The sequence below is a fragment of the Carettochelys insculpta genome, chromosome 2, assembly GCF_033958435.1.
Source record: "Carettochelys insculpta isolate YL-2023 chromosome 2, ASM3395843v1, whole genome shotgun sequence".
NCBI classification, from domain to species: domain Eukaryota; kingdom Metazoa; phylum Chordata; order Testudines; family Carettochelyidae; genus Carettochelys; species Carettochelys insculpta.
Genome location: NC_134138.1, coordinates 200522812 through 200549126, shown reverse-complemented (window position 1 = coordinate 200549126; position 26315 = coordinate 200522812). Strand labels below are relative to the sequence as shown.

The window sequence follows — 26315 nt, the reverse complement described above, 5'->3', positions numbered from 1 at the left end:
TCGCTTTCGCATGTCTTTACCAGACGCGTGAAATCAAACTCTAGAAGATTGACCCTGAACTGGCTGATCTCCCAGAAGGTATAAACAAGCCCTGAGACTCCAGGTTTGCCAGAAGCTAGGAATGGGAAACAGAGGATGGATCACTCGATCAACTGTTCTGTTTATTCCCTGGGACACCTGGCACCAGCCACTGCCAAGGATGCACCTTGTATCTGAGGCAGTATGGCCTTTCCTTACATACTTAAGTTCTCTGAAGGTAAGAGATTAATGAAATGGCTTGATCTGCAGCAAGGGAGATTTAAAATAGGTAATTTCTTTTCCCCCTAATTGTCAGTATAGTTAAGTCCTAGAACAGGTTCCAAGGGAGATTATGAAATCAACCATAGGCGCAATTTGAACAAACTACTGTCAAGGATGCTCTTTGTATTCTTGCTCCTGCCTCAGTATGTGGAGTACAGGACTAGATCCATTGAGGTCTTTTCCAGCCCTAAATCTCTATGACTAGCAAGCCAAACAGCACTCAGTTTGTTGGCATTTCTGGTGCTTTTTGGCTTCAGACTGTTTCACCTACTTATATAAATTATCCAGTTTTTGTCAAACTTACTCATTTTGGAGAACATTGAGATCAAAACTTATGTGTTTTAAGGTTCAGATATGTCAGAGTCAAGCGACATAACTCCTTGAGGGTTTATGTTTAACCTCAAATAGCTAGTTACTTTTCAGTTGGTGCTAGCCATAGACATTTTAAGCACAAAACAACAGTTGTGGTCTTGTCTACACATCAAAATTACACCAGTATAACTATTGCAACTGCACAAGTGAAAAATAACTAGCTTCTTATTGCCTGAAGGACAGTATTAGGCATACACAAGCGCAATGTGCAATTCATATGGTGCCCAGCTACCTTCTGTGATTCACAGGCATAGGATAAGTACCCAGACACACTATGCATTATACAGGGAAAGGGAAATGAGAGGCCACTGCCCCCTCAGTTTGTGAACACCTGCACTAGCCAGTAAGAAATGTGCAGGTTAGGCAGGCACTGAGCACGAGAATCCTGACAGGGCTTAAGTATGAGCTTCACTGCTGAGCAGTTAGATGACCTTGCATGTACCTAACCCACAGAAATTTAGGTATCTAGAAGGTTAGCGGCAGCCAAGCAATGGTTTTGCAAATGTCAGCAGGGCCTAACTACTTCTTTGGGCACACTTGTGAGTCTAGCCTCACATTGAAAAGACTTTCCCATCTGTTTCAACCAAACAACAACCCTCTTTCCTGTGTTCAAACAGAATAAGTGATATTAGAGCAGAAGAGTTTCTCTTTCATCCCATAGTGTAGGATGAATAGTCTCCTTAGCAAATTATATGAAGTCGACACAAAAAAACAAGGTTTATGCACCAATCAAGATGTCACTTTTATTTACTGGATTTTCCATTTGTCACACACCATGAATGTTTATACAATGAAGAAAGCCAAACATTGCTGGAAGCAACTGACAAGATCAGCTGATATTTCTGTACCCTCTTAACACACACATTCTTTCTTGGTGAGAAGTTATCTAATTCTGTTCTATATTTTTACTGCTACGCTTAAAATTCTGTGTCAAGATTGTCACATCTTAAATACAGATAAAGTTGCTAAAGGTACATTTATATATACACACGGAGAAAAATACAAGACTAATTGTTTTTCCACAATATTTAATTTATACGCTACCATAACTATATGCAACTTTTGAAGACAAGTTAAGGGGTACAAGAAACTGTTTACTTGTTCTAAATAGTTTGGTCCAATATTATTTTAATGTAGTGGTTATTCTCTCCCTTCCTTTTACATGACAACATAATATAACATAGAAACACATGCACAGTCATTCACCTATGAACAAATGGATAAAGGACAACACTCAGACTAACTTTTGTACACCCAAAAGTTCAACCAACCATACACAACTAATGAGGCTATAATACAGCTATGCAGCATAAATGGTCAACACTGCTGTTCTAAAGTGAGCACCATATATATATATACACATCTGTATATAAAAACATTGGAAACAAAATACACCTGGGGTTAGTTAAAAGGTGCCATTCCAAGGCTGTACATAATATCAGGAAAGTATTTACAATACATGGAAAAAAAGCTGCAATAGTTTATTGCCAATGCCCTTTATAAACTTGTCTCCTACTTTTAATATAGATGTTATGCTCACTGTCTGCGAAGCACACATCTTATTTCTGGCCCTTTATAAGATCCCTGCTCAAAAATACCAAGCAAATGCATTCTATGGCTTCACCCACACATCTCTTCTTGTAGCTTTCAATTTATAAATATCACACTGACCGAACTGCAACTGTAGCTTAAAACTGAAACGTTCCATAAGTAAAATGTTTATCACTCGTTTTGTTTAGGGAGCAGAAACTATAATCCCTGGCTAGGTTAGACAGTAAAACTCTACTTGCAATTCAGATTGTCCTAAGAAAATGTATCATACTAGTTTTAAAAAGCCAGTGTCAACTACAGACATTATGCTCCAAATGTAATGCAGTTCTTTGGTGCTCTACTCGCTCCACAGCATACATGAAATGCATTGTATTTGACCGGTTTGTAAATGTTACAATATGCTGACAGTGTGTAAACTCCTCTCAGACATTCACTATCTGGCTGGGGTGCTGCTACATAATACCACCAATTTTTACTAGCATTGCTTTGAAGACCCAGTGCACAGCATGAAAAAATAAAACATTCTTGCCCTTCCCAAAATTAGGAATCTGCAATATATTTTATTCTAGATAATAAAATTCCATAAAAGTTAGTTCATCTGGTGAAAAGTAACCTTTTGTACAGAAATACTCTAAAGTACGCATCTGCCATTATTTCAATGGCAATGGGGGAAACAATGAAAAGTCAATTGTTTTAAAGAATGTGGAAGGATATTTTCGTATGTGCCAATTTTTAGTTTTTGTAAATATTGGACTTGATTTTAACAGACAGACAACAAGGGTATCAAGGGAAACAGAAGAGAGTAAATACAGGGGACAACACAACATCTTAAGTCCTGACAAGAGCCAAAAAGTCCAATGATGAGGAAATTTTTATCAGGCAGTAATATCGATTATTTAAATTTGCATCCAATTATCTCAACATTTTCCATTCTTTATTGCATTTTGAGATCGAAGGGTTACACTTATAATAAAAAATGCTAAAATATTTAAAGTAATTGTCATGATATACTGCTAACAATGGAAGAAATTTATACAAACTATTTTCAGTTAGAATGTAAACTCAGAAGTAGACTTTATAATTTACCTTTCTTATATTAAAAAAAGAAGATTGTCTGCTTGTAATAACATATTTCTATGGGGAAAAAAGCTGCCTTACAAATCTAGTTGCTTTTTTAAAAATCTTGCCTACAGGAAAACAAGATCTTTTCCGTTTGATTTTGAGTCACAACTTTAACCATATTATAGCTTAAGACAAAGGTGTGGGTTTAAAATCATAGTTAAGCTCACTAATTCTCAGTGCATCTTTGCTTTGTACAAGCCTTGGAACATCTGAAAACTCCCTGAGGAGTTTTCAGCATCAAAACATTATTGCTTTGGTTCTGTTTCAGACACACAGAAGTATGCCACATATCACATATTTTAGATATCACAGAAGGTCAGAACAAGAATTAACATTTCACAAGCAAACAAAAGCTTCTCTTTCTCTCTAAGTGCAGAATATGAAACTTCTAAGTGCTACATTTACACTAGGATCCAGATATACATTTTTAATTTAATCCAGATCTTCCATAGTAAAATTATACGTGTAAAAATTACACAATAAAATAGTCTAATCTGTAGGGAAAGAAAGATGTAGTGGCTAGCAGCATGCACAAAGACCATGCATTGTCATACCTTTAAGCAAACACAAAATTAAAATGTAATAAATAACTGCTCATAAAGCTCACTTTAAAATATTAAGACAAAAAGGGGTTCATTGAAATAAGGTGTTCACAGCTCTGAACAGGAAGAATGGTGTTGTCAAGTAGATGGAGCTAATAAGTCTGGTTACTGTCAAATGACATGACAACAACTAGTTTGACTGGAGGTACACAGCAGTCCCTCCTTGGGATTCCGCTGAATATTCACAGATATAGTCTTTTCACAGAGAGGTAGTTGTAGCACGTTATTTTTCAAGTTCTTACTCTTTATCCGTTCCAACTCATTTGCTGTGTCTGACATTTGGTCAGAAAAAAACTTTATATTGCCCAAAGATGAAGCCTGGTTTGCATTCCCAGTAGAACTTATACACATTTTCCACAATGATTTCTCTTGCACTTTCACACTGGAAAATGACAGATTGTTTTGAGGATCAATAATGTATTTAGTGCTGCTGTGAATCTGGGAACCTAAGCAAAGGCTCATCAATTTTAGGCTTTCAACCAGGTCCCCTGCACTTCTAGAAGACAACTGCATTGAGTTTCCAGATCCAGCACATCTACGAGTGGAACCTGAAGTGTTATTAGTGCTACCACTGGAACCAGTGGAGGGACTTCCCCCACTTTTGTTGTTATCACTAGGACTTGTTTTGTCTACCCCCCCAGTTCCATTGCTTGGTTTGCTCTGTCCACCACCATCTCCTTGGTTGCCAGGTGGGCCTTCACTGCTATCCCGTCTATGCCAGGAATATGTAAACCCACTATCTTTATCTAGCCGTCTCCTACTTTCTGAGTCGTCATCACTAGTTTCTGAGCTACTGCAACTAGACCCCCGACCCTGGCTTTTCCTCCTGTGGTAGCGCTTATGCACTGTGCTAGGTGAAGCAATATTCATTTTTAACCTGCTAAGTTTGGGGGGTAAGTTCTCATCCATGTCAAACTCATCGTCCGATTCCCCTTCCTCAAAGATTTGGTTGAGGACTGGTGCACTTTTCCTGGAAGTTAGACGATTTGTAACTGAAGGCTTCCGGCGCAGAACAACTTGAGTTGAAAGAGAAATGGGTTTCTTATCTTCTTCATCTTCCTCTTCATCTTCCTCCACTCTGAACAAGCACTTCCGGCCACTAGTAGTGGGATTTAAGCTCACTGGAGGAACTACTGAAAGTGCTGGCCCAGCTAATTCAGGGATATCCTCTTTCTTTGCTGAATCACCAAGTGCCTTACCTCTGTGACCATTAAGAACAGTTTCAGCAGTGCGAGCTGGAGACTGGGGAACAGTTGCATGGGACAGAGGAGAAGCTGTGAGGTCATCCTCCAGGTCCTGGGGCACATCAATTTTTGTTGGCCATGATTGCCTAGATCAGAGAATTTGAAGGGGGAAAAAAAAGGAATAAAGTTAGATCTGATGAGACCATACCAATACACAATGTAAAATCTTCACAGTATATAGAGATCATAAAATGTCAAAGCAGTTCTCCTACTTGGCAATTTGTAAGTAATAATATGAAAGAAAATTTAAGAAAAAATGGGAAGTATACTTTAAGCCACCGTGGTTGCTACCAATTTAGAGATCTGAGTCATTCACAAGAGCCCTCAGAAAACAAATTTAAAAAAAAAACCAAAACCCACACCTTTCTTCAAAGTCACAGAAAACACTAAATCAAATATTTGTGAGAAGTCTAGAATCAGAAGCGATTAGACAGAAAGGAGCTTTTCAAACACAATCTAAGGATGAATATACTTCAGATGAAGTTAAACCAGAGTTTCTGCTCTCCCCAGCTTTCAATCAACAATATAAAAGCCATCAATTAAATGGATTTATATTTGTTTGCATTGTTAGTGTTACTCTTCTCATTCACTTTAAACAATTCACAAAAAAATTCTTTTCAAATGTCCATGAGGTTTTTTTTTTCCTGAACATATGATCTCAGTTTGCTTTTACAAACTTCCTTTGACTTTAAAGGTATAGTCATTCAGATCATAGAACCTTTTTTACTTTGAATTTTAAACTACAAAAGTTGATGTACTGCCGTTGACTAAAGCAATTTATCTCGTTGTTTCAATACGCAATTGATAAGTTGTGCGAGTAGAGCTCTGCAAAGCTGCAGGTATCCACTATATATCTGTGGGCATCCGCATCTCCAGACACGGATGCAGATATCTGCACGTCATTTTTGCAGCTGCCGATACAGTAAGGTCTCAGAGTACGTGAGGGTTCCATTCCATGCACCCTTGCGTACACCTGGATTTCGCATAAGTAGGGGTCCGGCCTTTTCCCAGGCAGAACACATGTTACGCAGCCAGAGAAGCAGCAGAAAGGTGAACCCTGGGCTGGGGGTGGCAGTTAAGGAGGGTTAAGCCTGGGGTGGAGTTGAGCCAGAGCTGTGCGCGGGTGGTGAGCTGGGCTGCAGGGGGGCAGGGAGTTGAGCTAGAACCAGAGCCATGCGTGGGTGGTGAGCTGGCAGGGGGGTTGCATTGGAGCTGCCTAGGGCAGGGGTGGCTGGCTGGGTGGGTGGCTTGTGAGCCGAGGGGTTGCAATGGAGCCGCGCAGGGTGGGGGGGCGGGGCAAGCAAGCGGCTTGTGAGCCGGGGGGGTTTGCAGTGGAGCTGTGCGGGGGGGGGGCACAAGCGAGCAACTTGTGAGCCAAGGGGGTTGCACCAGAGCTACGGGGAGAGGGAGGTGGGCAGCTTGTGAGCCGGCAGCGGGGTGGCACTTGAGTATTTATTAAAGGGGTTACTCCAAATCACAGTAAAGAAGAGAGGACAGGACAGAATTTTATCAAGTATGAGTGGGAACAGAACAGAAACAGTCTAACAAACAGAATCCCATTCAATTACATCCCATGAAGGCAGATAAATATTAAGATGGATGAACTAGAGTTTGTGGTATTATGTGAGTCTACTGACACAACAGCACCACAGAAACTTGGTGGAGCAAAGATAATCAATAAGACAGTAATACAAGGGTATAAAATAGATAGGAATGACAGAGTGGCACATGCTGATGGGAGAGTGGCACCATACTGAAAGAAAGCAAAGGATCAAATCTAGCAAAATTCTTAATTTAATCAAACAGTATAATAGAACAGTCACAAGACTGAAATGCCTGCAAACTGCACAGAAAATTCAAAGAGGCTCAAACTAAATGCATACTCCAAATAAAAACGATCCCCAGTAAGACCATCAAAAATACCACCATGACTAACCAAAAGGTGGCTGGCTACAAAAAAGACATCTTGTAAAAACTGGAAGTCAAATCCTACTGAAGAAAATACAAAGGAGCATAAATTCTGGCAAGTCAAATGTAAAGTACAATTAAGCTGGCCAAAAAGAAGTTTGAAGCACAACTATAGGATTAAAAAATGCTGTTAGATCTTGTAAGTACATCAGACGTAGGGTGCCTCCCAAAATCACTGGCGCCATTGAATGACCAAGGTACTTAATGAGCACTCGAGGAAGACAAGACCATTGTGGAGAAGCTGCTAAGTGAATTCCTTGCATTGTTCTTCACTCTCCAGGATCTGAGAGAGATGGCCAAAGCTGAGCCAAAGGCTCATAGGTGACAAAGCTGAGGAACTGTCTGAAACTGTGGTATCAGTAAAGGAGGCTTTGGAACAGATGGATAAACAAAACACTAATAAAAATCACCAGGGCCAGATGGTATCCAGAAGTTCTAAAGGGAACTCAGGCATAAGACTATAGAACTGTGAAATATAACCCACTGCTTAAATCACCCTTTGTACCAGATGACAGGTGCATAAGTAATGTAACACTGATATTTAAAAAAAATCTCCAGATACGATCATGGAAATTATAGGCCATTAATCCTGAAACTGTTGTAAAGAACAGCATTCACATAGATAAAACACAGTGTCAGGAAACAGTCAGCAAGGTTTTTGTAAAAGGAAATCATGAAACACCCATATATTAGGATTCTGAGGGAGTCAACAAGCAAATGGACAGGGATGATCCAGTGGACACAGAAAACTCTTTCTGAAAGTCTGACTTTGACAAGGTCCCTCACCAAAGGCTCGTAAGCAAAGTAAGGAGTCATGGGATAAGAGGAAAGGTCCTCTGATGGATAATTAACAGGTTAAAAAGACAGAAAACAAAGGGTAGGAATAAATGGTTGGTTTTCACAGTGGACAGAGGTAAAGTAGTGGGCCTCACCCAAGGATATGTACTGAGAACAGTGCTGTTTGGCATATTGATAAATGATCTAGAAAAAGGGGTAAACAGTGAGGTGGCAAAGATTGAAGATGATACAGTAAACTCTTCCGTATCTGGCTTTCTATTATTCAGAACTCTCAAATAACCAGCATTTTAACCATAAGCAAATTTTAGTTACATTTGCCAGAAGTATAGTATAGTGAAAGTAAATATAAATAAATACAGCAAATACACTATAAGCTTACAGTGTACAATACTGCTGCTGTTGGTAAATAAAGTGCTCTGCACACATTTTTGTTTATTTCTTAATATCTAATTTTGTATTTCTTTAGTGTTATGCATTGCTAGGTATACCTCTCTATTATTCAGAATATTTGAATTTCTGGTAACCTCCTGGTCCCAGCGCTGCAGGATGTGAAAGAGTTTACTGTACTAAGGCTACGTCTACATTGGGAACTGAGCAACAAAAAAAAGTTTTGTCACTCAGAGGTGCTTGCCTCCAGCCCTCCCCTCCAAATGATAAAAGTTTTGCCCTGGCAAGTGCTAGTACAAGCAGGGCTACTCTCCTGTTGACACACCAAACACTGGTCATGGGGAGTTCAAATATGTTATTGGCTAAAGTGTCAATGAACAATGGCTACGCTGCCCAACTTTTAGCAACAGGGCCATGTTGCTAAAAGTTATGTAGTGTAGACAAAGCCAAAATTACTCAAATAGTTGGTCCAAAGCAAACTCTGAAGAACTACAAAGGGATTTCACAGAACTAGGTGACGGAGCAACAAAATGACAGATGAAATTCAGTGTTGGTCAGTGCAAAGTAATGCATATTGGAGAAAACAATCCCAACTATTCATACAAAATGATAGAGTCTAAGTAGCTGTTACCACTCAAGAAAGTCATCACACACAGTTGTTTGAAAACATCTTTTCAATGTGCACTGGCAATCCAAAAAGCTAACAGAATTAGGAACCAGTAGGAAAGGGAAACATAACACAGAAAAATATCACAATGCCATTCTGTAAATCCATTGCACACCTACATCTTGAATACTGCATGTAGTTCTGGTCAACCACCCTCCCAACCTCCAGCCCCAAAAATAGCTCAGAACTGGAAAAAAGTACAGAGAAGGGCAACAGAAGTGATGAGGGGAATGGAACAGTTTTCCACATGACAAGAGATTAAAAAGACTGGGACTTTTCAGCTTGAAGAAGAGAAAAGTGAGGTGAGATATACTAGAAATGTGAATAAAGAAATCTTATTGACCCCATCCAACAATACAAGAACCACGAGTCACCAAAAGATATTCATCAGCAGCAGGTTTAAAATAAACAGAAGGAAGTACCTTTTCACACAACACAGTCAAACTGTGGGACTCATTGCCAGGTGATGCTGTGAAATCAACAGTATAAATCGGTTCAAAAAAGAACTAGATCAACTCATGGAAGATCGGTACATCAATAGCTGAGAGCCAAGATGGCCAGGGATACAACCACATGCCCTGGGTGTCCACAAGACTGCGTGACCCCAGGTGGATGACTCAAAGCACATTGTTCCGGTTCAGCCACTGGTGAAAGACAGGACACTGAGCTAGATGACCCACTGGTCTGACATAATTACATACTGCTCTTTTATCTTCAATATATTGTAAATCTGCGTTTAGACAAGTGACTAACAGTAATTGCCATTTTGATTCAAGGTTTTTCAAACATTAAAGAATGAACCAATGTGCTATAAATACAAGATTTAAATTACCAACATCTTACTCTCGTATGTCTTGTATTTTTAAGGTACAACTAGGAAAACTCCAATTTGAAAATCATTGGCCTCCCCGCCCCCCCATGAAATCCATACAGTAAAAGGTAAAAAGCACACAAAAGATCAATTACATGGTCTATGACCAGCATTCCCTATAAGCTGTGCACTTGTGCAGCCACTCAGATTCAGCCACTGTCCAGCATATTAGCATTATACCCACAGGTTTCTACTGGCAGTACACATTAACACATGCCTAGGTGCACATAACCTATTCCATCCATAGATGGAAAAAATTAGAGGGAGCAGGGCCTGTTATGCATTTTTCCTGGCTGTGAGTTTGATACAGCTGTAGTTATCAAGGTCTCCCTCCCTCTAGCCAGTAGCCTCCCATTCTTTATTTTAGCAAGTTTTAATAAAGGAAAGAAAAAGCTAGATATTTTGCATGATGGGTACTTTAAAATGTTATTCTATACACAGAACTAGTTAATACCACCCAAAAATATGCAAACGCACACACTGACTTTAGAATGGATGCTGGCATCAATGAAATAGGAGTTTGAGGCAGTGTTTTGTCAGTGATAAAGATAAAAAGAACAGCAATGCAATCCTGACAGTATCATAACCAGGTATCATTTTAATCTCATGAATTACAAAAAGGGGAATAGGTACAGTATTATTTCTACAACTAAATTTCTTATTTTCTGTGATTTCCAATTTCTGTGAGATGACAGAAAGGCTCTAACCTGCAAGTCAGATAAGACTTATTTGGAAATGTATTTAGCTGCTGCACAATCAAAAGATATGCATCAGTCTGTCTTCTTCCCTATAAGACCTTCATTTTGCTAGATCCTTTGGATCAAGGACAATATCTGCACAAGTAACGCTCTCAAAATGACTTGCAACTGTAAGAGCCAAGTATCCATCACAGTATGCAGCTCTATTTGTCAAATAGAACAAAGTAGTATTTGCAGGACAGGCAACTCCATGCATTTCTACTAGCTCACCTCAGTTTTGATGTAAAATAACTTAGTTCTTGACATTTCCTAAGCAGACCCTACCCGGTATGCAATATTAACGTAGATCAAAATAGTTGAACCCTCAATTCTAGAGCTGAATATCCCACAATAATATTTCAGGTTGGTAAGTGAGGGAAGGTCCTGCCTTGATGGCTGGAGAATTGAGTGCTGCCACAAAAGCGGAAGAAGAAGAGATAGCACTGCACAGCTATCCTGCACTGCACTTGCAGCAGTCCCGTCCCGGCTCAATTCCACTCTCCAGTGGACGGCCTGGCTCCACTGGCTGCAGGAGGAGAAGATGGCCACAGCAAATCTGAGTGAGTGGTACTGCAACCCCATCTGCCATGGTCAGATTGCAACGTCTGAAGTTGGAACCAAGCCCCACCAGCTGCAGAGGACAGGAGCCACTTCAACTGGGGTACTGCAGGGTAAAACCCAGGACTGTTTGGAGGTCTGCAAAGCCTGTGCTATAAAACAATCCTTTTAAAAAAAACCTGTAATTTGAAGGCATATTCAAGGTTTTCCGTTTATGATGCTTATTTTTTTTAGACTGTTCGAAAAGAGAACACCGAAAACTTGAGTATTCTACTTGGATGTGTTTTGAAAATTGTACAGATTCTTTCACCTTAGTTCATGTAAAAATAAGAACACGGCATCCTGGGAGTGTCAGAATGAAAGGACACTGGAACCACCACAGGCAAGAGAATCTCTCCAGCAGCAAGCTCAACATGATACAGGGGTATGTAGATAAAAATGAGCATTTAACCGCACCCAGCAATACACTGCTGGGCAGTGCAGACCACACAGCAGAAGTATGTTTCCTGTACTAAAGACCACTAAGCCTGTGTCTACACTACAGCTCTGTTTCAAAAGGACAGCTATCTAAAGTAAACATCGAAAGATGACCTTTCGAAAGGGACAGTCCACACAGGCAAACAGGGAGTGAAGGTCCAACCTACCCTTTCGAATGGCTCCCACCACACTTTCGAAAGAGAGGCATACACACGTCCCAGGTGCCCATTTAGAAGTACGGGGCAGGAAATGCCGTGGGCAGGGTCACATAGAGGATGACCCCTTCCAGGACTGCCGGCCGCCGCCCCTTTAAAGGGTCCCCCACCCCGAGCCTCAGCCTGCACACACTGAGGGCCAGCCACCTGTCTCTAGCCAAGCAGAGAGTGAGCAGAGGAGGCCCCTCAGGCCCACCCATGGACCCCAACGAGCTTCCCCTCCCCCCACATCCGGGCTGTGGCCAGCACACTGGCCGCTCTGCAGCAATGGCTCTGGGTGGCCGCCCTTTTAGCCACCTTCCTGGAGGCGGCCTTCAGGGCACAACACCCCCACCACATCCCCTGAGTCATTCGCCATCTGTGGAGCTTCCCCACAAGCAGTGACTGGTGGAACTGGCTGGTGCTGGAGGACTTGGGTGACAAACAGTGACTACAGAACTTCAGGATGACCAAAGAGACATTCCTGGAGCACTGCCACTGGCTTGCCCCAGCCCTTCAGCCTGGGTTTTCAAAAGAGGGCTGTCTCAATTTCGAATGTATTTGCTAGTGCAGACGCACCCTAATTGAGCTCAGTAAATGAATTAAATGAAGCTTTCAAACGGTCTTTGGAAGATGCAGCACAGTGTGTAAAGCTTCTAAAACTGTAAACTTACAGCATAAACAGCCACAAATGCCTCCAGTCAAGGGAAATGAACTAGTGTTAATTAGTTCTTCCAAATGTATCTCTCAATCTATAGCAGTTTCAAGATTGTATGGCTTGAATATTAGTTATCCCCATTGACTTGACTGAAATGGGGATATACAATGGAAAGATATTACAATCCACATCTCATTATTCTTTCTAAATACTCCCTATATATGTTGACTGGAAAGGATGAGAAAATGGAATCCTGCCTGAGAAACCCCTGGGACAGAAGAGCAATTGCCCAGCATCATCCTGGGAAATATAAGTACGGAACCTCTCAGGAGTATCATCACCACCACCCACTAGAGTCCAGACATGGGTTACCACCACCAAAAGCAGGCAACAGATGATTTAAAAAAAACAAGTGCAGGTATCTGATTTTCATCCATCAATGGAAGGAGATTAACCACCACCACTTTCTGGCACACACAGGCCTAACGACATGGTCGCAGGGAAAGGAAGGAATACAAATATTGATGGAACGACCTCAGCACAACCTCAATAATCTTTCCTAAAATGATAATCAAGACAGGGCAGTAATTCATAGATGAATATCCATGTCAACAGATAATATTCAGAAAGCTTCTAACCGCACAAATGCTGCCTAGATCTCTCTGGACATATTACCACCACCAAATAAAACCCTGAGCTCGGTAAATGTAGAGGCGGGGTCAGGAGTGGCCCTCTTCCCGCTCTGAACATTTTAAATATAGCAGAATATTTTAATTCAGTATGTTTTCACTAAAATCGTCTGTTTCTTCAGCATGAATATGAACCTAAACCTGAAAATTAACCAACTTTCTATCCACTTTACAATCCATTCATCCAATTCATACTAATTTGATGTGCTGGCAAGAATACTGCGAGAGATCACATCAAAAGTTTTGCTAATGTCTAGATATACCAAATCCACTGCCTTCCCCATAACCACAGAGCCAATTACTTCATCACAGAGGGCAAGCAGGTTTGTTAGGCATGATTGCCTTTGGTGAATCCAGGCTGACTATTCCCGATCACTTTCTTCTCTTCCAAGTGCTTCAAAATGGATTCCGTGAGGATCCCATCCATCATTTTTTTTCCAGGGACTGAGGCTGACAAACCTGTAGTTCCCTAGATTCTCCTTCTTCCCTTTAAAGATGGGCACTACATTTGCCTTTTTCCAATCATCCAGAACATCCCTTGATTGCCAGGAGTTTTCAAAGATTACAGCCAATGGCTCTACAATAACATCAGTCAACTCCCTCAGCTGCATGAGATCTAGCCCCATAGATTTATGTATTCCAGCTTTTCTAACACAGTTCTTAACCTGTTCTTTCCCCGCTGAGGGCTGCCCAACTCCCCCATAGACTGTGATGCCTGATTCAGCACTTTGGGAGCTGACCTCATCTTCTGAAGAGAGAGGCTGGGGTCAGAAATCATTGACTGCTTCAGTTTTTTCCCACATCATCTGTCACTTGGTTCCCTTTCCCATTCAGTAATGGCCCAATGCATTCTCAGACCTTCTTTAAAATACAGCCAGGTCTCCTGGACTCCTTCCCTCTCATGTTAGCATCTCAGGGGACCCTGCCCATCACTTCCCTGGTGGAGCTGAAGTCTGCTTTTCTGAAGTCCGCTTTTCTGAAGTCCAGGGTCCATATGCTGCTGCGTTCCTTTCTTCCTTTGGTCAAGATATGAACTCAACCATCTCATGATTACTGTTGACCAGGTTGCCACCCCCTCTACCCCCAATTTACTTCCTCTACCAATTCTACCCAGCCCTGGGTTGGTTCCTTTGGCACTTGCACCAAGAAGTTGTCCCCAACGTTCTTCATAAACTTTTTGGATTGTGTGTATATTGCTGTACTGGTCTCCGAGCAGATGTCCGAGTGTTTGAGGTCCCCTGTGAGAACCAGGGCCTGTGTCTGGCAGCTCCCATAAATTGTTCAGGGAGGGAGGACCCTCATATACCTAATCCAGTGGTTTACAGTAGACAGCCACCACAACATCAACCTCTAATCTTAACTCAAAGACACTCAGGCTTTTTATCTTGTTTTATTCCAGAACTCTGAGCAATCATACTGCTTTCTAATATACAGTGCAACTCCACCTTTTCTCTCCTGCCTGTACTTCCTGAATAATTTATACCCTTTCATGACAGTGCTTCAATCATGTGAGTTGTTTCACCAAGTCTCCACTATTCCAAAGATTTTTGATACCATGAACTGGCTTGCTCCTGTCCACCCGACAGTTGCTGAAAAACACTGATAGATGAACTAAAACTTACTGATCTATGTTGAAAACATGTTTAATATTAAAATTCAGTTTAGCAAGAAATAAATCAAGTAGATGAAGACAGCCATTTCAACATTTTTCCTTAATCAACAACATCTAACTTATTCAAAAATCTCAAAACTTATGTCCCTTTAAAGGGCTTCATTCTGATAAGTACTTATATTAACTTAGATTTACAGAAGCCCAAAACACAACCTGACAACTAAATATTTACGTAAACTTCAGTTCAGCCTCTCCTTTATGCCCCATCTCCATCAGTACTTGAGTGCATATAGGGAATTACGCCACCAGAATAGGTTTTACAAAGTGGAATTTAATGAATTGTAACCATCACCAATAGAAGAAAAATCACACCAAATCATCTCTCTGTCAGAGATGACAGCAGTATGATTTATTCATCACAAATTGACACATTGAACATGCCCTTTCCAGTGCACGTATGAAAATCTATTCTGAAGCTTGTTTATATTTCAGCTGCATTTCCCCAAGCCACTTGGAACAAGCAAAAAAAGAATACATTTTTCTGTTAAAAAATATCTTGGAATTCCAAAACATTCTAATTAAATTGACTAAATCCATTAAGTGTCTAAATTCTCACCTGAACTGAGCTTTGATGTTGCTAGGGCTTGCAGATCTGGTCTGAATTTCTTTCTCCTGTTTCTCTCTCAGAATCCTCTCAGCTAGTAAGAAGTAAGTAGCAGTGATATGATTGTACTTGTTAGTTTCCAGGGCTCTACGGGACACAAGGAAAAAATGGAACACATCATATACCAATGATTTTCTAAAACTGGACACACAGCTGAGACAGAGTAGTTTGCACAGTTATTGAAAATATAAATTAGTATTTTTAACACTTTGAAACAGGCTTTTGACTTATTAGAAACGGAGCAAACATACCAAATTCAGTAATTAAGTGATATATTTAGAAAAGATCTAAAGGCTAAATAATTTTCCTTTATTACACATATTTAAGTGATAACATTAATTAAAAATATGTTTGTGCTCCAATAATGGCCTCTCCTACTGACGGATGCTGATGTGAAGTGGAGACATTTCGGTTTTGAAGCAGCTGAAACAAAACCTCACATTCCCTCAGTGTTGTCATAGCAAATGTACAACAAAATTGAGCTTTTAATGCTATTAGAAGAGTTGCCTAGATGCTTTTGTCTACCAGAAGATCTAACGTAATGGGGTCTACCACGGCCTTTAATTTTAAGAGGCCTTTACAAAGCTACTACATACATGTAAACTACTTTTAGAAGCCAAATGTATAGAGCTTCTAGATCCTAAATTTGCTTTTTTAATACCTGGTAAGTTCTTCAGACATTTTTGTTTTTATGAATAAAATTTTATGACTCAGACTAGACAAGACCATCGCGATCATCTAGTTTAACCTCCTGCATACTGCAGGCCACAGACCCGCACCCACCCTCTCCTCTTATAGTCCTCAACCTTTTGGCTGAGGTACTGAAATCTTCAAATCACTGTTTAAAAATTTCAGGTTACAGAGAATTCAACATTTACATTATCCTAACCTGCAACTGACCCAAGCCCCATGCTGCAGAAACAGGCAGGCAGTCATGTTGTGTTCATTGGTGTGTGTCGTCTCCTCCCCTCTTGTCTCTTCCCTATGTCCCTCCCCGCAGACTGCTGCCAATCTGACATGCAGGAAAATTTCTTCAAAACCTCAACATAGAAATCGGTTAAACCCTGAACATGTAAGACGCACCAACCAGACTTTGTGGAAAGAATTCTCTGTAGTAACTCAAAAAGCTTCCCTCTCTACAGCCTCCACGTCCAAACTCTGGGCTGCTGAGGAATTTTGTTCCTGGCAGTTGCCAACAGGTGCCCTACCCATACTATATGCAATTTCACCATACCACACTCTCCATAAACTTATCGAACTCAGTCTTAAAACCATTTAGGTTTTCTACCCACACTGCTCTGCTTGGAAGGCTGTTAAACATTCATTATTTTAGGAAAGCATTACTGGTTCAAAGTTGGGAGTGCTCCAGCAATTTCACTAGAAAACAATCTATTTGCTATTACCTATTAACTTCTGAAAAAATTAGAAAAATGTAAATTAAAAATCATTAGATAAGTAACCGTTTTAGTAATGCTATGTAACAAAGCAATGTTTACAAAAGTTACTTAGCTAAGAGGAAAGTGAATGTTATCTGAAAATAAATCATTTGCATAAAAACAGCTTCACTTTCAAAGGAAAAGATGTAACACAAATCAAAATCAGCATTTTACATTTAAAGATCTAAGAGTTACTTAAAAACCACAGAAATCTTTGAGCAATCCAACACCAAAACTGATTTTTTAAATCTTTGTGTCTACAGCAGCCATATTCTCTTAAAAATTTCCCATCACTGTAAGCTGTTAAGCTCCACAGTAATAATACCCATGGGAGCGTTAGCATAAACAGGACTCTACACAGCCTTCAGAGCACCACATGACTGAATAGTACTCAGATTTACATGACAGAACATTTAAAATGCAGATGGCTTTTCCATATTAGCATTCCATAGATTAAAGACATCAAAAATGTCTATTGATCAAAGCATTATTAGCATTTAGATGGAAGCATTTCTGTAGCAATTCAGTATATAATTCCTGTTGAATAAAACTATATTTTATTTTAGTTTTGTGATCAAAATTTGAAATCTTAAATTGGACTTAAGTAGGATTTAAAATTGTCTATAAAGGTTACATGGCAGTGTCTATCAAATACCTTTAAAACTGGAAGATATCTTAAAACTGTAATACAGTATTGGGACTATCTAATGAAAATCTGTCCAAACTTGCTCTACTGATCAGTTACATGCATAATTTTCACTTGTCAGAAACTGGCTCATGACATCATATAATTTTAAAACTTGTCTCTGCATGGCTGACACATGGGTGTAGAGCAGATGGTCAGCGTTAGACTAAAGAAATGCGCAAGACTTCATCAAATCAACTGTGGTTCTACGCTAAAAAGTGACCCAATGGCTTCACTAGTGCTTATCAAATCCTCTAGGATGGCAACTAATTTTAACATTTGCATTTAACTGCCACCCATGCACATTTTACTATATGTTCTGACAGTTAAGTTGGGTTCTTCCTTTTTCTCACATGACCAGCATCATCTTTAAAACATTCTGTAAGGCCAAATTTTCCCTTCAGTTAACTTTGTGCAAATCGCTATAATCTACAAAGGCCTCAGTGAAGATAACAGGAGCCTTGTCTTTCGATTAACTTGGATTTAGTCTTTTCCATTAATTTCAGTAGGCATTGGATTAGGCTTTAAATTAGGTCTTTATTTACCCTATATAGTGACAACTATCTTTAACATGGCCTCAGAAATGTAAGATAACATCTTTTGGCCAACAAAATATTTTACTGGCAATATGCAAGACAGAAAGAACACAATTTAACAGGTGCTCATGGTAAGCCTGACACTCATTTGTGAGCTGACAGGATTCGACAAGGAAAGACATTAACAGAATCCTTCAATATAGTCTTTACAGAAATACTGTCCAGGGGAGAACTGTCCTTAATATTAATTCACCATATTAAATCTACGCTACAAGTACTCTTATCAAACACTCAATGTCTCCTGTGAAACTTTGTCTCAGTAATTAGAAAAACGCACAGTCATTTTTCTGTTATTGCATTCAATTCTGTAGTAATTTTCAAATTAAACAGAACATTAAAAGAGTTAAATTGCATGTAGAAAATTTGTAACTTACTCCACTATTGTATCTCGATCTGCTATATCGCCAAGGACCATGCGCTGTATTATGCTATTGTGTTCTTCCTCAGAAAGGTTTTTGTAAGAAACCAGAGGGATGTTGTATTTTGTTGCAGGTGATGGGTCAACTCCTTGGAGCCATGGATGATTTTCAATCTCTTCCAAAGAAGCTCTTCGCTTTGGGTCTCTCTGCAACATCTGTGTAATTAGACTAGGAAAGAAGTAAATCTATAAATACAATGTAATGGCAAGTTCAAAAAAGTAGCTATCACTACAGCAACACTAGACAGAGAACTGTTTTCCTTTTGTTACTATCAGCTCATATTAGCCTCTTTGCAGACATTTCAGTAAAAATAATGCAAATACAGTGTGACTGGAAACAGAAGCTGAGGAAATATTCTAAATGACAACACAACTAAAATGAATAAAACGGACCTATGAAAACTTTAAACGTAAATTCCACAACTTCCACACAATTTACTTGAACTCTTCACCTCTGCACTCTTCTGACTTTCATCGTCTATTGATTGATACCTTTTTCACAGTCATGCCCCAAGCAAAGTGGCCTCTAGGTGCTATTCCAGTATAAATGTTGACTATTAATATATTTTTATATTGTTATCAAGAATTACAAACAAACATAAGATAGACAAGAGCCTGCAAAAGTTAATAACTGTTATTGGGTCAACTTCTCTTAGTGAAAGATACAAGGTTTTGAGCTTACACAGAAGTCTTCAGATCTGGGAAAGGTAGCCAGAATATCACAACTAAATACAATGGTATCAAAACAAAAAAGCAGTCCAGTAGCACTTTAAAAGACTAACAAAATCATTTATTAGGTGGTGAGCTTTCGTGGGATAGACCCACTTCGTCAGACCATAGCCATACCAGAACAGACTCCTGTTATACATAGGACATCCAGTACATAGACTAACAGGGCTCTCTCTCTGTTACCATAAATACAATGGTGGAGGAGATAAGGAGTTATCCCATGTTGCAAGAGAATATTCAAGGTACAATAGGCAATTAATACCTCTATAATCATAAGACAAAGGAAGATCAGTCTGTATCTTCACAAAGCAAAAGAGCAGTCATGTACCTTACGCATTACAAAGACAGCTTTCCCCATCTTTGATATTCATAGTGATCTCAGGTAAGTCACTTAACTTTACTAGACACTTGCAGTAAGTAATTTCTTCTCCCTCCTTCCCACCTTTCGCCCCCTCCCCCATCCAATCTGTCAGTTTTCATTTGATTTTTTTTCCTCGGTTATATTTTTGTCATGCCAGTTCACTTTCAGCCCTATTTCCATACCTGAAGAAGTGGATCTGCCCCCTGAAAGCGCATCACCTAATAAATTATTTTTTTAGGTCTTTAAAGTGCTACATGACTGCTATTTTGTTTTGTGAGATTATGGGTTAAAAGATTGTTGTAGTGAGTCATAAATCCAGTATTTTCATAGAGTCCATGACTTTTGGAGTGTGGCAAAGTTATGAATTTAAGTTCCCAAACTGGTCTTCAGAAGGTATCAAGCAGATTGCCTTTGAGGACAAGGACTGAGAGGTCAGATGCAGAGTGACTGCTTTGTGAAGAAATTATTCACCCTCAGGTGATAGGGTGTTTTCATCTTTTATCTTTTTTCTGGGAGAGTTCATACAAGAGCATAGTGATTGTCTCATGTCACAGATCAGGACCCACCAATTTGCAAGCAGCACCAGTTCGTCACAGTAACAGACACAAACTTGCAGACACATCTCCACTGCTACAATGATTAATATTCCTCTCCCCAAAACACACCTTTCAAGATCCATGGGTCTTCTATGTGTTTATCACATCACTAGTGTACATCTTGCAGGGCACTAACTGCCTCAATAACTAACTAACTATCTGGATGAAACTAGACACTTACTACACACTCAAATGAGCTTAATTTTTTCACCAACAGACGTTGGTCCAATAAAAGATATTGCCTCGCCCATCATAATGTCGCTAGTATCCTGGAATCAGAGCTACAACACTGCATACAAAGTTTTACAGTAAATTCTTTCATATCTGGCATTCTATCATCCAGAATTCTCAAATAACCAGCATTTTAACCATCAGTAAATTTTAGTTATGTTTGCCGTAAGTACAGTATAGTGATTGACAAATAAATGCAGCATAAGTTTACAGTGTACAATACTACTGCTGTTGGTAAATAAAGCACTCTGCATACATTTGTTTGTTTCTTAATACCTAATCTTGTTTTTCTTTCGTGTTATACTTAGCTAGCTCTCTCTCTCTATTATCCAGAATATCTGAATACCTGACAAACTCCTGGTGCTGGACAGGAAAAAGTTTCTGTATCAGCAACAGGATAGGATGCTGTCCTGCCTGTAGTGGAAAAAGCTGAGCATTCTGCAATGACAAACTTTTTCCTTGTAGGTAAATGCTAAATCAAGTGTTGTGTCTCCAACTGCCAGCAGTCAGAAGTGTAACCCAAGGATAAACTATCCCAGAATAGACAGAGAGGATACTGCATGACTAACACACTTCTGCTTGCCCAATCTATGTAGAACTTTATGCCACTGCAAATGATAGCATTTGACCCAAATCACCTGCTTTGAACAGGATGCAGAGCTGATGGTGAATAGTGTGACCAGGTGCCCTGTTTTGGACTAAAATGAACAGAGGTCCTGGCAGCTCTGGTCAGCACTACTAACCAAGCTGTTGACTATCTGATGGTGCCCTGCTCCAGGGCTGGCAGTCACCCAGCTAGTTACCATGCTGTGCTGCTCCCGGGAAGCGCCCCGCTCCAGCCACTATGTGTAGTGGACACCAGGGAGCTGCTCATCCTGCTCCTACTCTATTCGCCACGCTGCTGCTCCCACCAACCAGTGTGCAGAGCCATGTGACTGCATCTCTGTGAAGGGGACCGGGGAGGGAAGGGAGGGGAGTAATGCTGGCTGCTTCCCAGGAGCTGCATGAGGTAAGTGCCAACCAAAGCCTGCACCCTTGACCCACTCCCAGACCCCAATCACCTGCCCCAACCCTGATCCCCCTTCTCACTCTTCGATCTTTTCAGTCCCAGATCGAAGCACCCTCCTTCACCACAAACCCAAATTCCCAAGCCCACCCCAGAGCCTGCAGCCACAGCTCTCTCCTCCCCTGTGCCTTAACCCCCTTCTCCAGCCTTGATCCCTCTCCTGCCTTCCAAACCCCTCAGCCCCAGCTCAGAGCCTCCTCCTTTTCCTCCAAACCCCTTACCTCTGGCCCTGTCCCAAGAGCCTACACCCCAGGCCCCTGAGCCAGCCTGGTGAAAGCGAACAAGTACATGTGTGAGAGGTGGGCGGGGGGTGGAGGAGAGCATGGCTTCAGAGGAGGGGCCAGACATGTTTGTTTTTGTGCGAGCAGAAAGTTGGCCACCATAGTTGTGGAGGATGTTTAGTGTTGACGCTCCACTGAAACTCTGGCACTTCAAAATGTAACCAAAACAGTAAGGAGTGCAGCTACGAGGGAATGCTCGAACTCATATACTTAGCATGCTAGGCAGTACAACACTGGTTAATCTAACTATATGTCATAATGCAATGTATACCACGTTGTTTTTTTTCCCCCCCTAAATATGGGTATCATGATATGAGTAGAGAAAGGCATTACAAAGGCAAGAGAAGGCCCTATACTGCTTGCAGGGTAGACTGCTAAAACCGTGCCAGGAAAAGGAGGAACGTGTACTTGGTACCCTTAGTCTTTTTTCCTTTGTCATTCTTAAATTTTGAAACGTATGGCTGGGTGAGATACAGGATTATCAAGGATATCTTTCTCCTCCTTTGCCACTATGTTAACGTGATCTGATGGGTTCCAGAGGATGTGTTATACTTGGTAGGTCCATGGTAGGCCCTCAAGTTTTCACTCTTCTTCGTATTGCAGATAACACAGGGCTTCAGAGCATAAACATCCAAAGAAGGTTTCACCCCAAGCAGGACCATCTCTTTAGCTTACTTAATAGGGCTATTAAAATTTCTTCCCCAATAGAAATAGGCAGAAGTGCTTAAAAATAACCATCTTCATTGAATTACCCACCCGGAGAAATAAAAAACAAATTGACAGGGCCAGATGAATACCCAGAGACCAGCTACTCCAAGATAGGCCCAAAAAAGCCAAGAACAGACCACCACTGGTCTTCACCTACAGCCCCCAACTCAAACCACTGCAACAAATTATTAAAGAATTCTACAACCTATCTATCCTTAATCAGGATGCCACACTCCAGAAGGCCCTAGGTGACATGCCTGTTCTCTCCTACAGACAACCTCCCAACCTTATGAGGATTCTAACCAATAGCCACAGTCTATACCACAGGAATACCAGTCCTGGGACTCTTCCTTGCAACAAAGCCCGCTGCCAGCTTTGTCCACATATCTATTCTGGCGATACCATCACTGGACCTAACCAGGTTGTTCATAGAATCATGGGCACATTCTCATGTTCCTCAACTAACATCATACAGGCTATCATGTGCCAACAATGCCCAGATGCTTTGTATATTGGACACACTTCAAACTCTCTCAGACAAAGAATTTGTGGGCACAAAACAGACATCAAAACATTCCTGATCCACAAACCAGTTAGTCTACATTTTAATGGAGTGGGCCATTCTGTTAATGACTTAAGAGTTTGCGTCTTCCTGAAGAAGAAGTTTCAGTCTGCTTTAGAAAGAGAAGCTGAGGAACTCTCTTTCATATTCAAATTCAACACACTACTACGTGGTTTGAACCGGGATGCAAATTTTCTGGGACATTATAGGTGCTCTTTGGCATACTTGGCTTAATCTAATTCTTGACTCCAACCTCAACCCCCAGCCCTCTGCTCTCTGATTTGCTCACCTTGATAATTTTTTTCTGATTTGTCAACTTTGATTACTGTTTTTGGTTCTCTATGCCTTAAATATTGACTCTGTTCTGGTATGGCTATGGTCTGAAGAAGTGGGTCTGTCCCACGACAGCTCACCTAATAAATTATTTTGTTAGTCTTTAGTCTTTAAAGTGCTACTTGACTGCTTTTTTGTTTTCATCTTCATTCCATATGCAGAAATGAAACCCACCCAGTCAGACTCTGTATTTCCTGATACAGATTAATGACCATAGGCTAGTAAACATGGCATACCAAATCCTACTGGGGGAGTGGGGGGAGAGAAGAGAGAGAAAACGAAGGAGAAAAGCAAAGAAGAGCGGCTGGTGCACCTACCAATTCTGGTTTTGGCCATGACAATTTCAGCCACTACATTCATTGGAAGGTCAGGGAAACAGTTACTGGTTTACAGGGTCTCAAGGAATTTTTTTTCAAGTAGTGTTCAGTTGATGAATTTTTTCATGTTTACCTTGTCCTAGACTGTTAACTAGTGATACTTCTAAAACATGTAACAAGAACAGCTTTTCTGCATTGCTGATTACGCTGTCAGCAGAATCAGCAGAGCCAAAAATCAATAGTGAGAGCTAGAGCAGAAAAGAACTATTGCTCACCTATGACACCGAGTGCAGCAGTTTAAAATGCACTAACCACGCACTTCATATACAAAGCATAGGTATGGCTATTATAGCAAGCACCAGAAGGTGGAAGGCATTCAACTGGTCCTGCAAAAGATTGGGCTTCTCTTGAACTCTAGTATTTGGCATACAAAGAAACCTGCTGAAATCTTACACAGGCAACTAAGGACAGTGATCCCCAAACTGCTGGGGGGAATACTGTAGGCCCATGCCAGCCCTCAAAGAAGAGTGAAGAGGTAGCACCACACATCCCCACTTTGCCCCAGCCTTGCTCCAAGGCCCTGTTCCCTGCTCTTGGACCAGTTCCAACTCTGCTCCTGGCCTGGAGAGGTGCAGACACTTTGCATGACTGGTAAGGGAGACAGAAGAGCAAAATGTTTGTATGCTACTGCACTAGGATATCCAAGACATATGGAGTGGTGAAATATTCTATCATTTATTGAGGATGCTCCAGGTGATGTTGAGGACTGGCTGCCACCAGCCACACCTCTTCCGCACTGCCTCTTATGGCAGTGTAGAGATACTTCCCCTACTTCTTGCCCAGGGGCCCAGCAATTCTGTCAGACCTCTCAGCTGAAAATATTTAAACGGAACAAATTCAATCAATTTTGTTAAAGGCTGAGAGAAGCAGAGAGACTGAAGACCTTGTAGTAATGGTGCGCAAGAAGATCCTTATCCGTGCTGACAGAAAAATTAACAAGGTAAGGAAACGGCTGGTAACAGCAGAGAATTTTAGCATTGGAAGCTCTGTAAAATAATATCAATAAAAACCTTCCGGCACCCAAGAAGCCAGATTCTAGGAAATGTGTTGTTGGTGCACAATATTTCTATGAATCCTTCCAAATTACTTAATTATTTTTACTTACTCTTTACATTCTTTGGACACATGTGATGGCACTGTGTATTTGCAGTCCATGATCATAGTTAGTGTTTCACTATCATTTGCTTCTTGGAATGGAGGTTGTCCACATACCAACATGAACAGGATAACACCCAGGCTCCATATATCTGTAAATTATAATACATGGTTTAAATATATTGCCACAGAGAGAGAAAAAAGTACTGCTAATGTAAAGAACCCTTAAATGAAATTCAGCAAACTAATTAAATTTTATCATCAGACTGTCTTTATAGGCATTACCTGTGGATTTTAATCATTCCTTTGTACTGAAGTACAAAATATACATTTTATTAACAGCTCTATGATTTTGGATCGAAAGTCCAAAATTAGTGATTTAAACTAATGCAGAACACACACCTGTTTCCAGATACCTCCAAATTTTGCTGCATTTAAATACTGCTTTCAATAAAACTTGATGTTTCACATGTAAGTTTTATGATTAATTGTAAAAAAAACCTTCTGAATTTGTTAACCAAAACCCACCTCATTTTGCGGCAAACATTTATTCAAAGTAAGAGAATATTTTGCCCATTCAAAACTAGAAAACTGATAGACTAATTTATGATTAGATATAAATTACTGAAATACCAGAGCTTGTTGTCACTATCTGCCTCTTCCAATAAACAACAATTAGAAGAACCTTGACTTTTAGGATTTTTGGGATAATAATCAATTAGATTTTTACTGTACTGGTAAATTCCATATTATATTTGTCTATTCATTTTATTACAAACATTTTAATCTGCTTTATTGCTTGTAATTGCTATGATCTTCCCCTTTAAGCAGTTATATTTACACTTTTTCTAGATTATTGAGAAAAACATTTAACACCATTAACAGATTTCTAATAAATGCCTCCATTACCTCTTGTAGGAAAACAAGGTATTAAATGTTCTTGTTTCCTGATAGGGTGGCACACCCTCAAAAGATTAAAAGTAACCATAGCACTACATCTCAGTAGTAGAAAAAAGTGACATACACCATGCAAATACTTAAATCTATTGACTGAATTTTAAAAAGTTAACTCTGAGAAGGAAGCACTATCAAGAAACTTCATGAGACAAATGATAGTCAGCAATGAGATCTGAAGTGTTAGATAGTAGAGGTAAGCATAGTACTGGCTAACAGATTATGCATGGGAGAGAAGGCAATGCTGTAAGATTTTAAAAAATTGCTCCGTTGTCTTTGCCTTATTCAGAGTAAGGCAAAACAACAACAAAAAAGCCATCCCATGCCATAGCAGCCACTCTCTGAGTCCAAACCAACTGATATGGGCTACACTATGGAGCTAAAAACAGCAGTGTAGGGGTTCCCAGTAAGCCTGG

The 26315-nt window shown here is 40.3% G+C and overlaps 1 protein-coding gene across 1 annotated transcript in view; it reads right to left on the bottom strand.

The window, feature by feature from the left end:
* Positions 1-1401: 1401 nt before the first annotated feature.
* Positions 1402-26315, bottom strand: part of SNRK (SNF related kinase) — a 76291-nt gene continuing 51377 nt past the window's right edge. The window contains exons 4-7 of the mRNA XM_074986122.1: positions 24956-25097; positions 18563-18775; positions 15424-15558; positions 1402-5277 (exon numbers count right to left, since the gene is read on the bottom strand). Coding sequence (XP_074842223.1) covers positions 4059-5277; positions 15424-15558; positions 18563-18775; positions 24956-25097 — 1709 coding nt within the window. The 3' untranslated portion in view covers positions 1402-4058. The remainder of the gene's footprint in view (positions 5278-15423; positions 15559-18562; positions 18776-24955; positions 25098-26315) is intronic.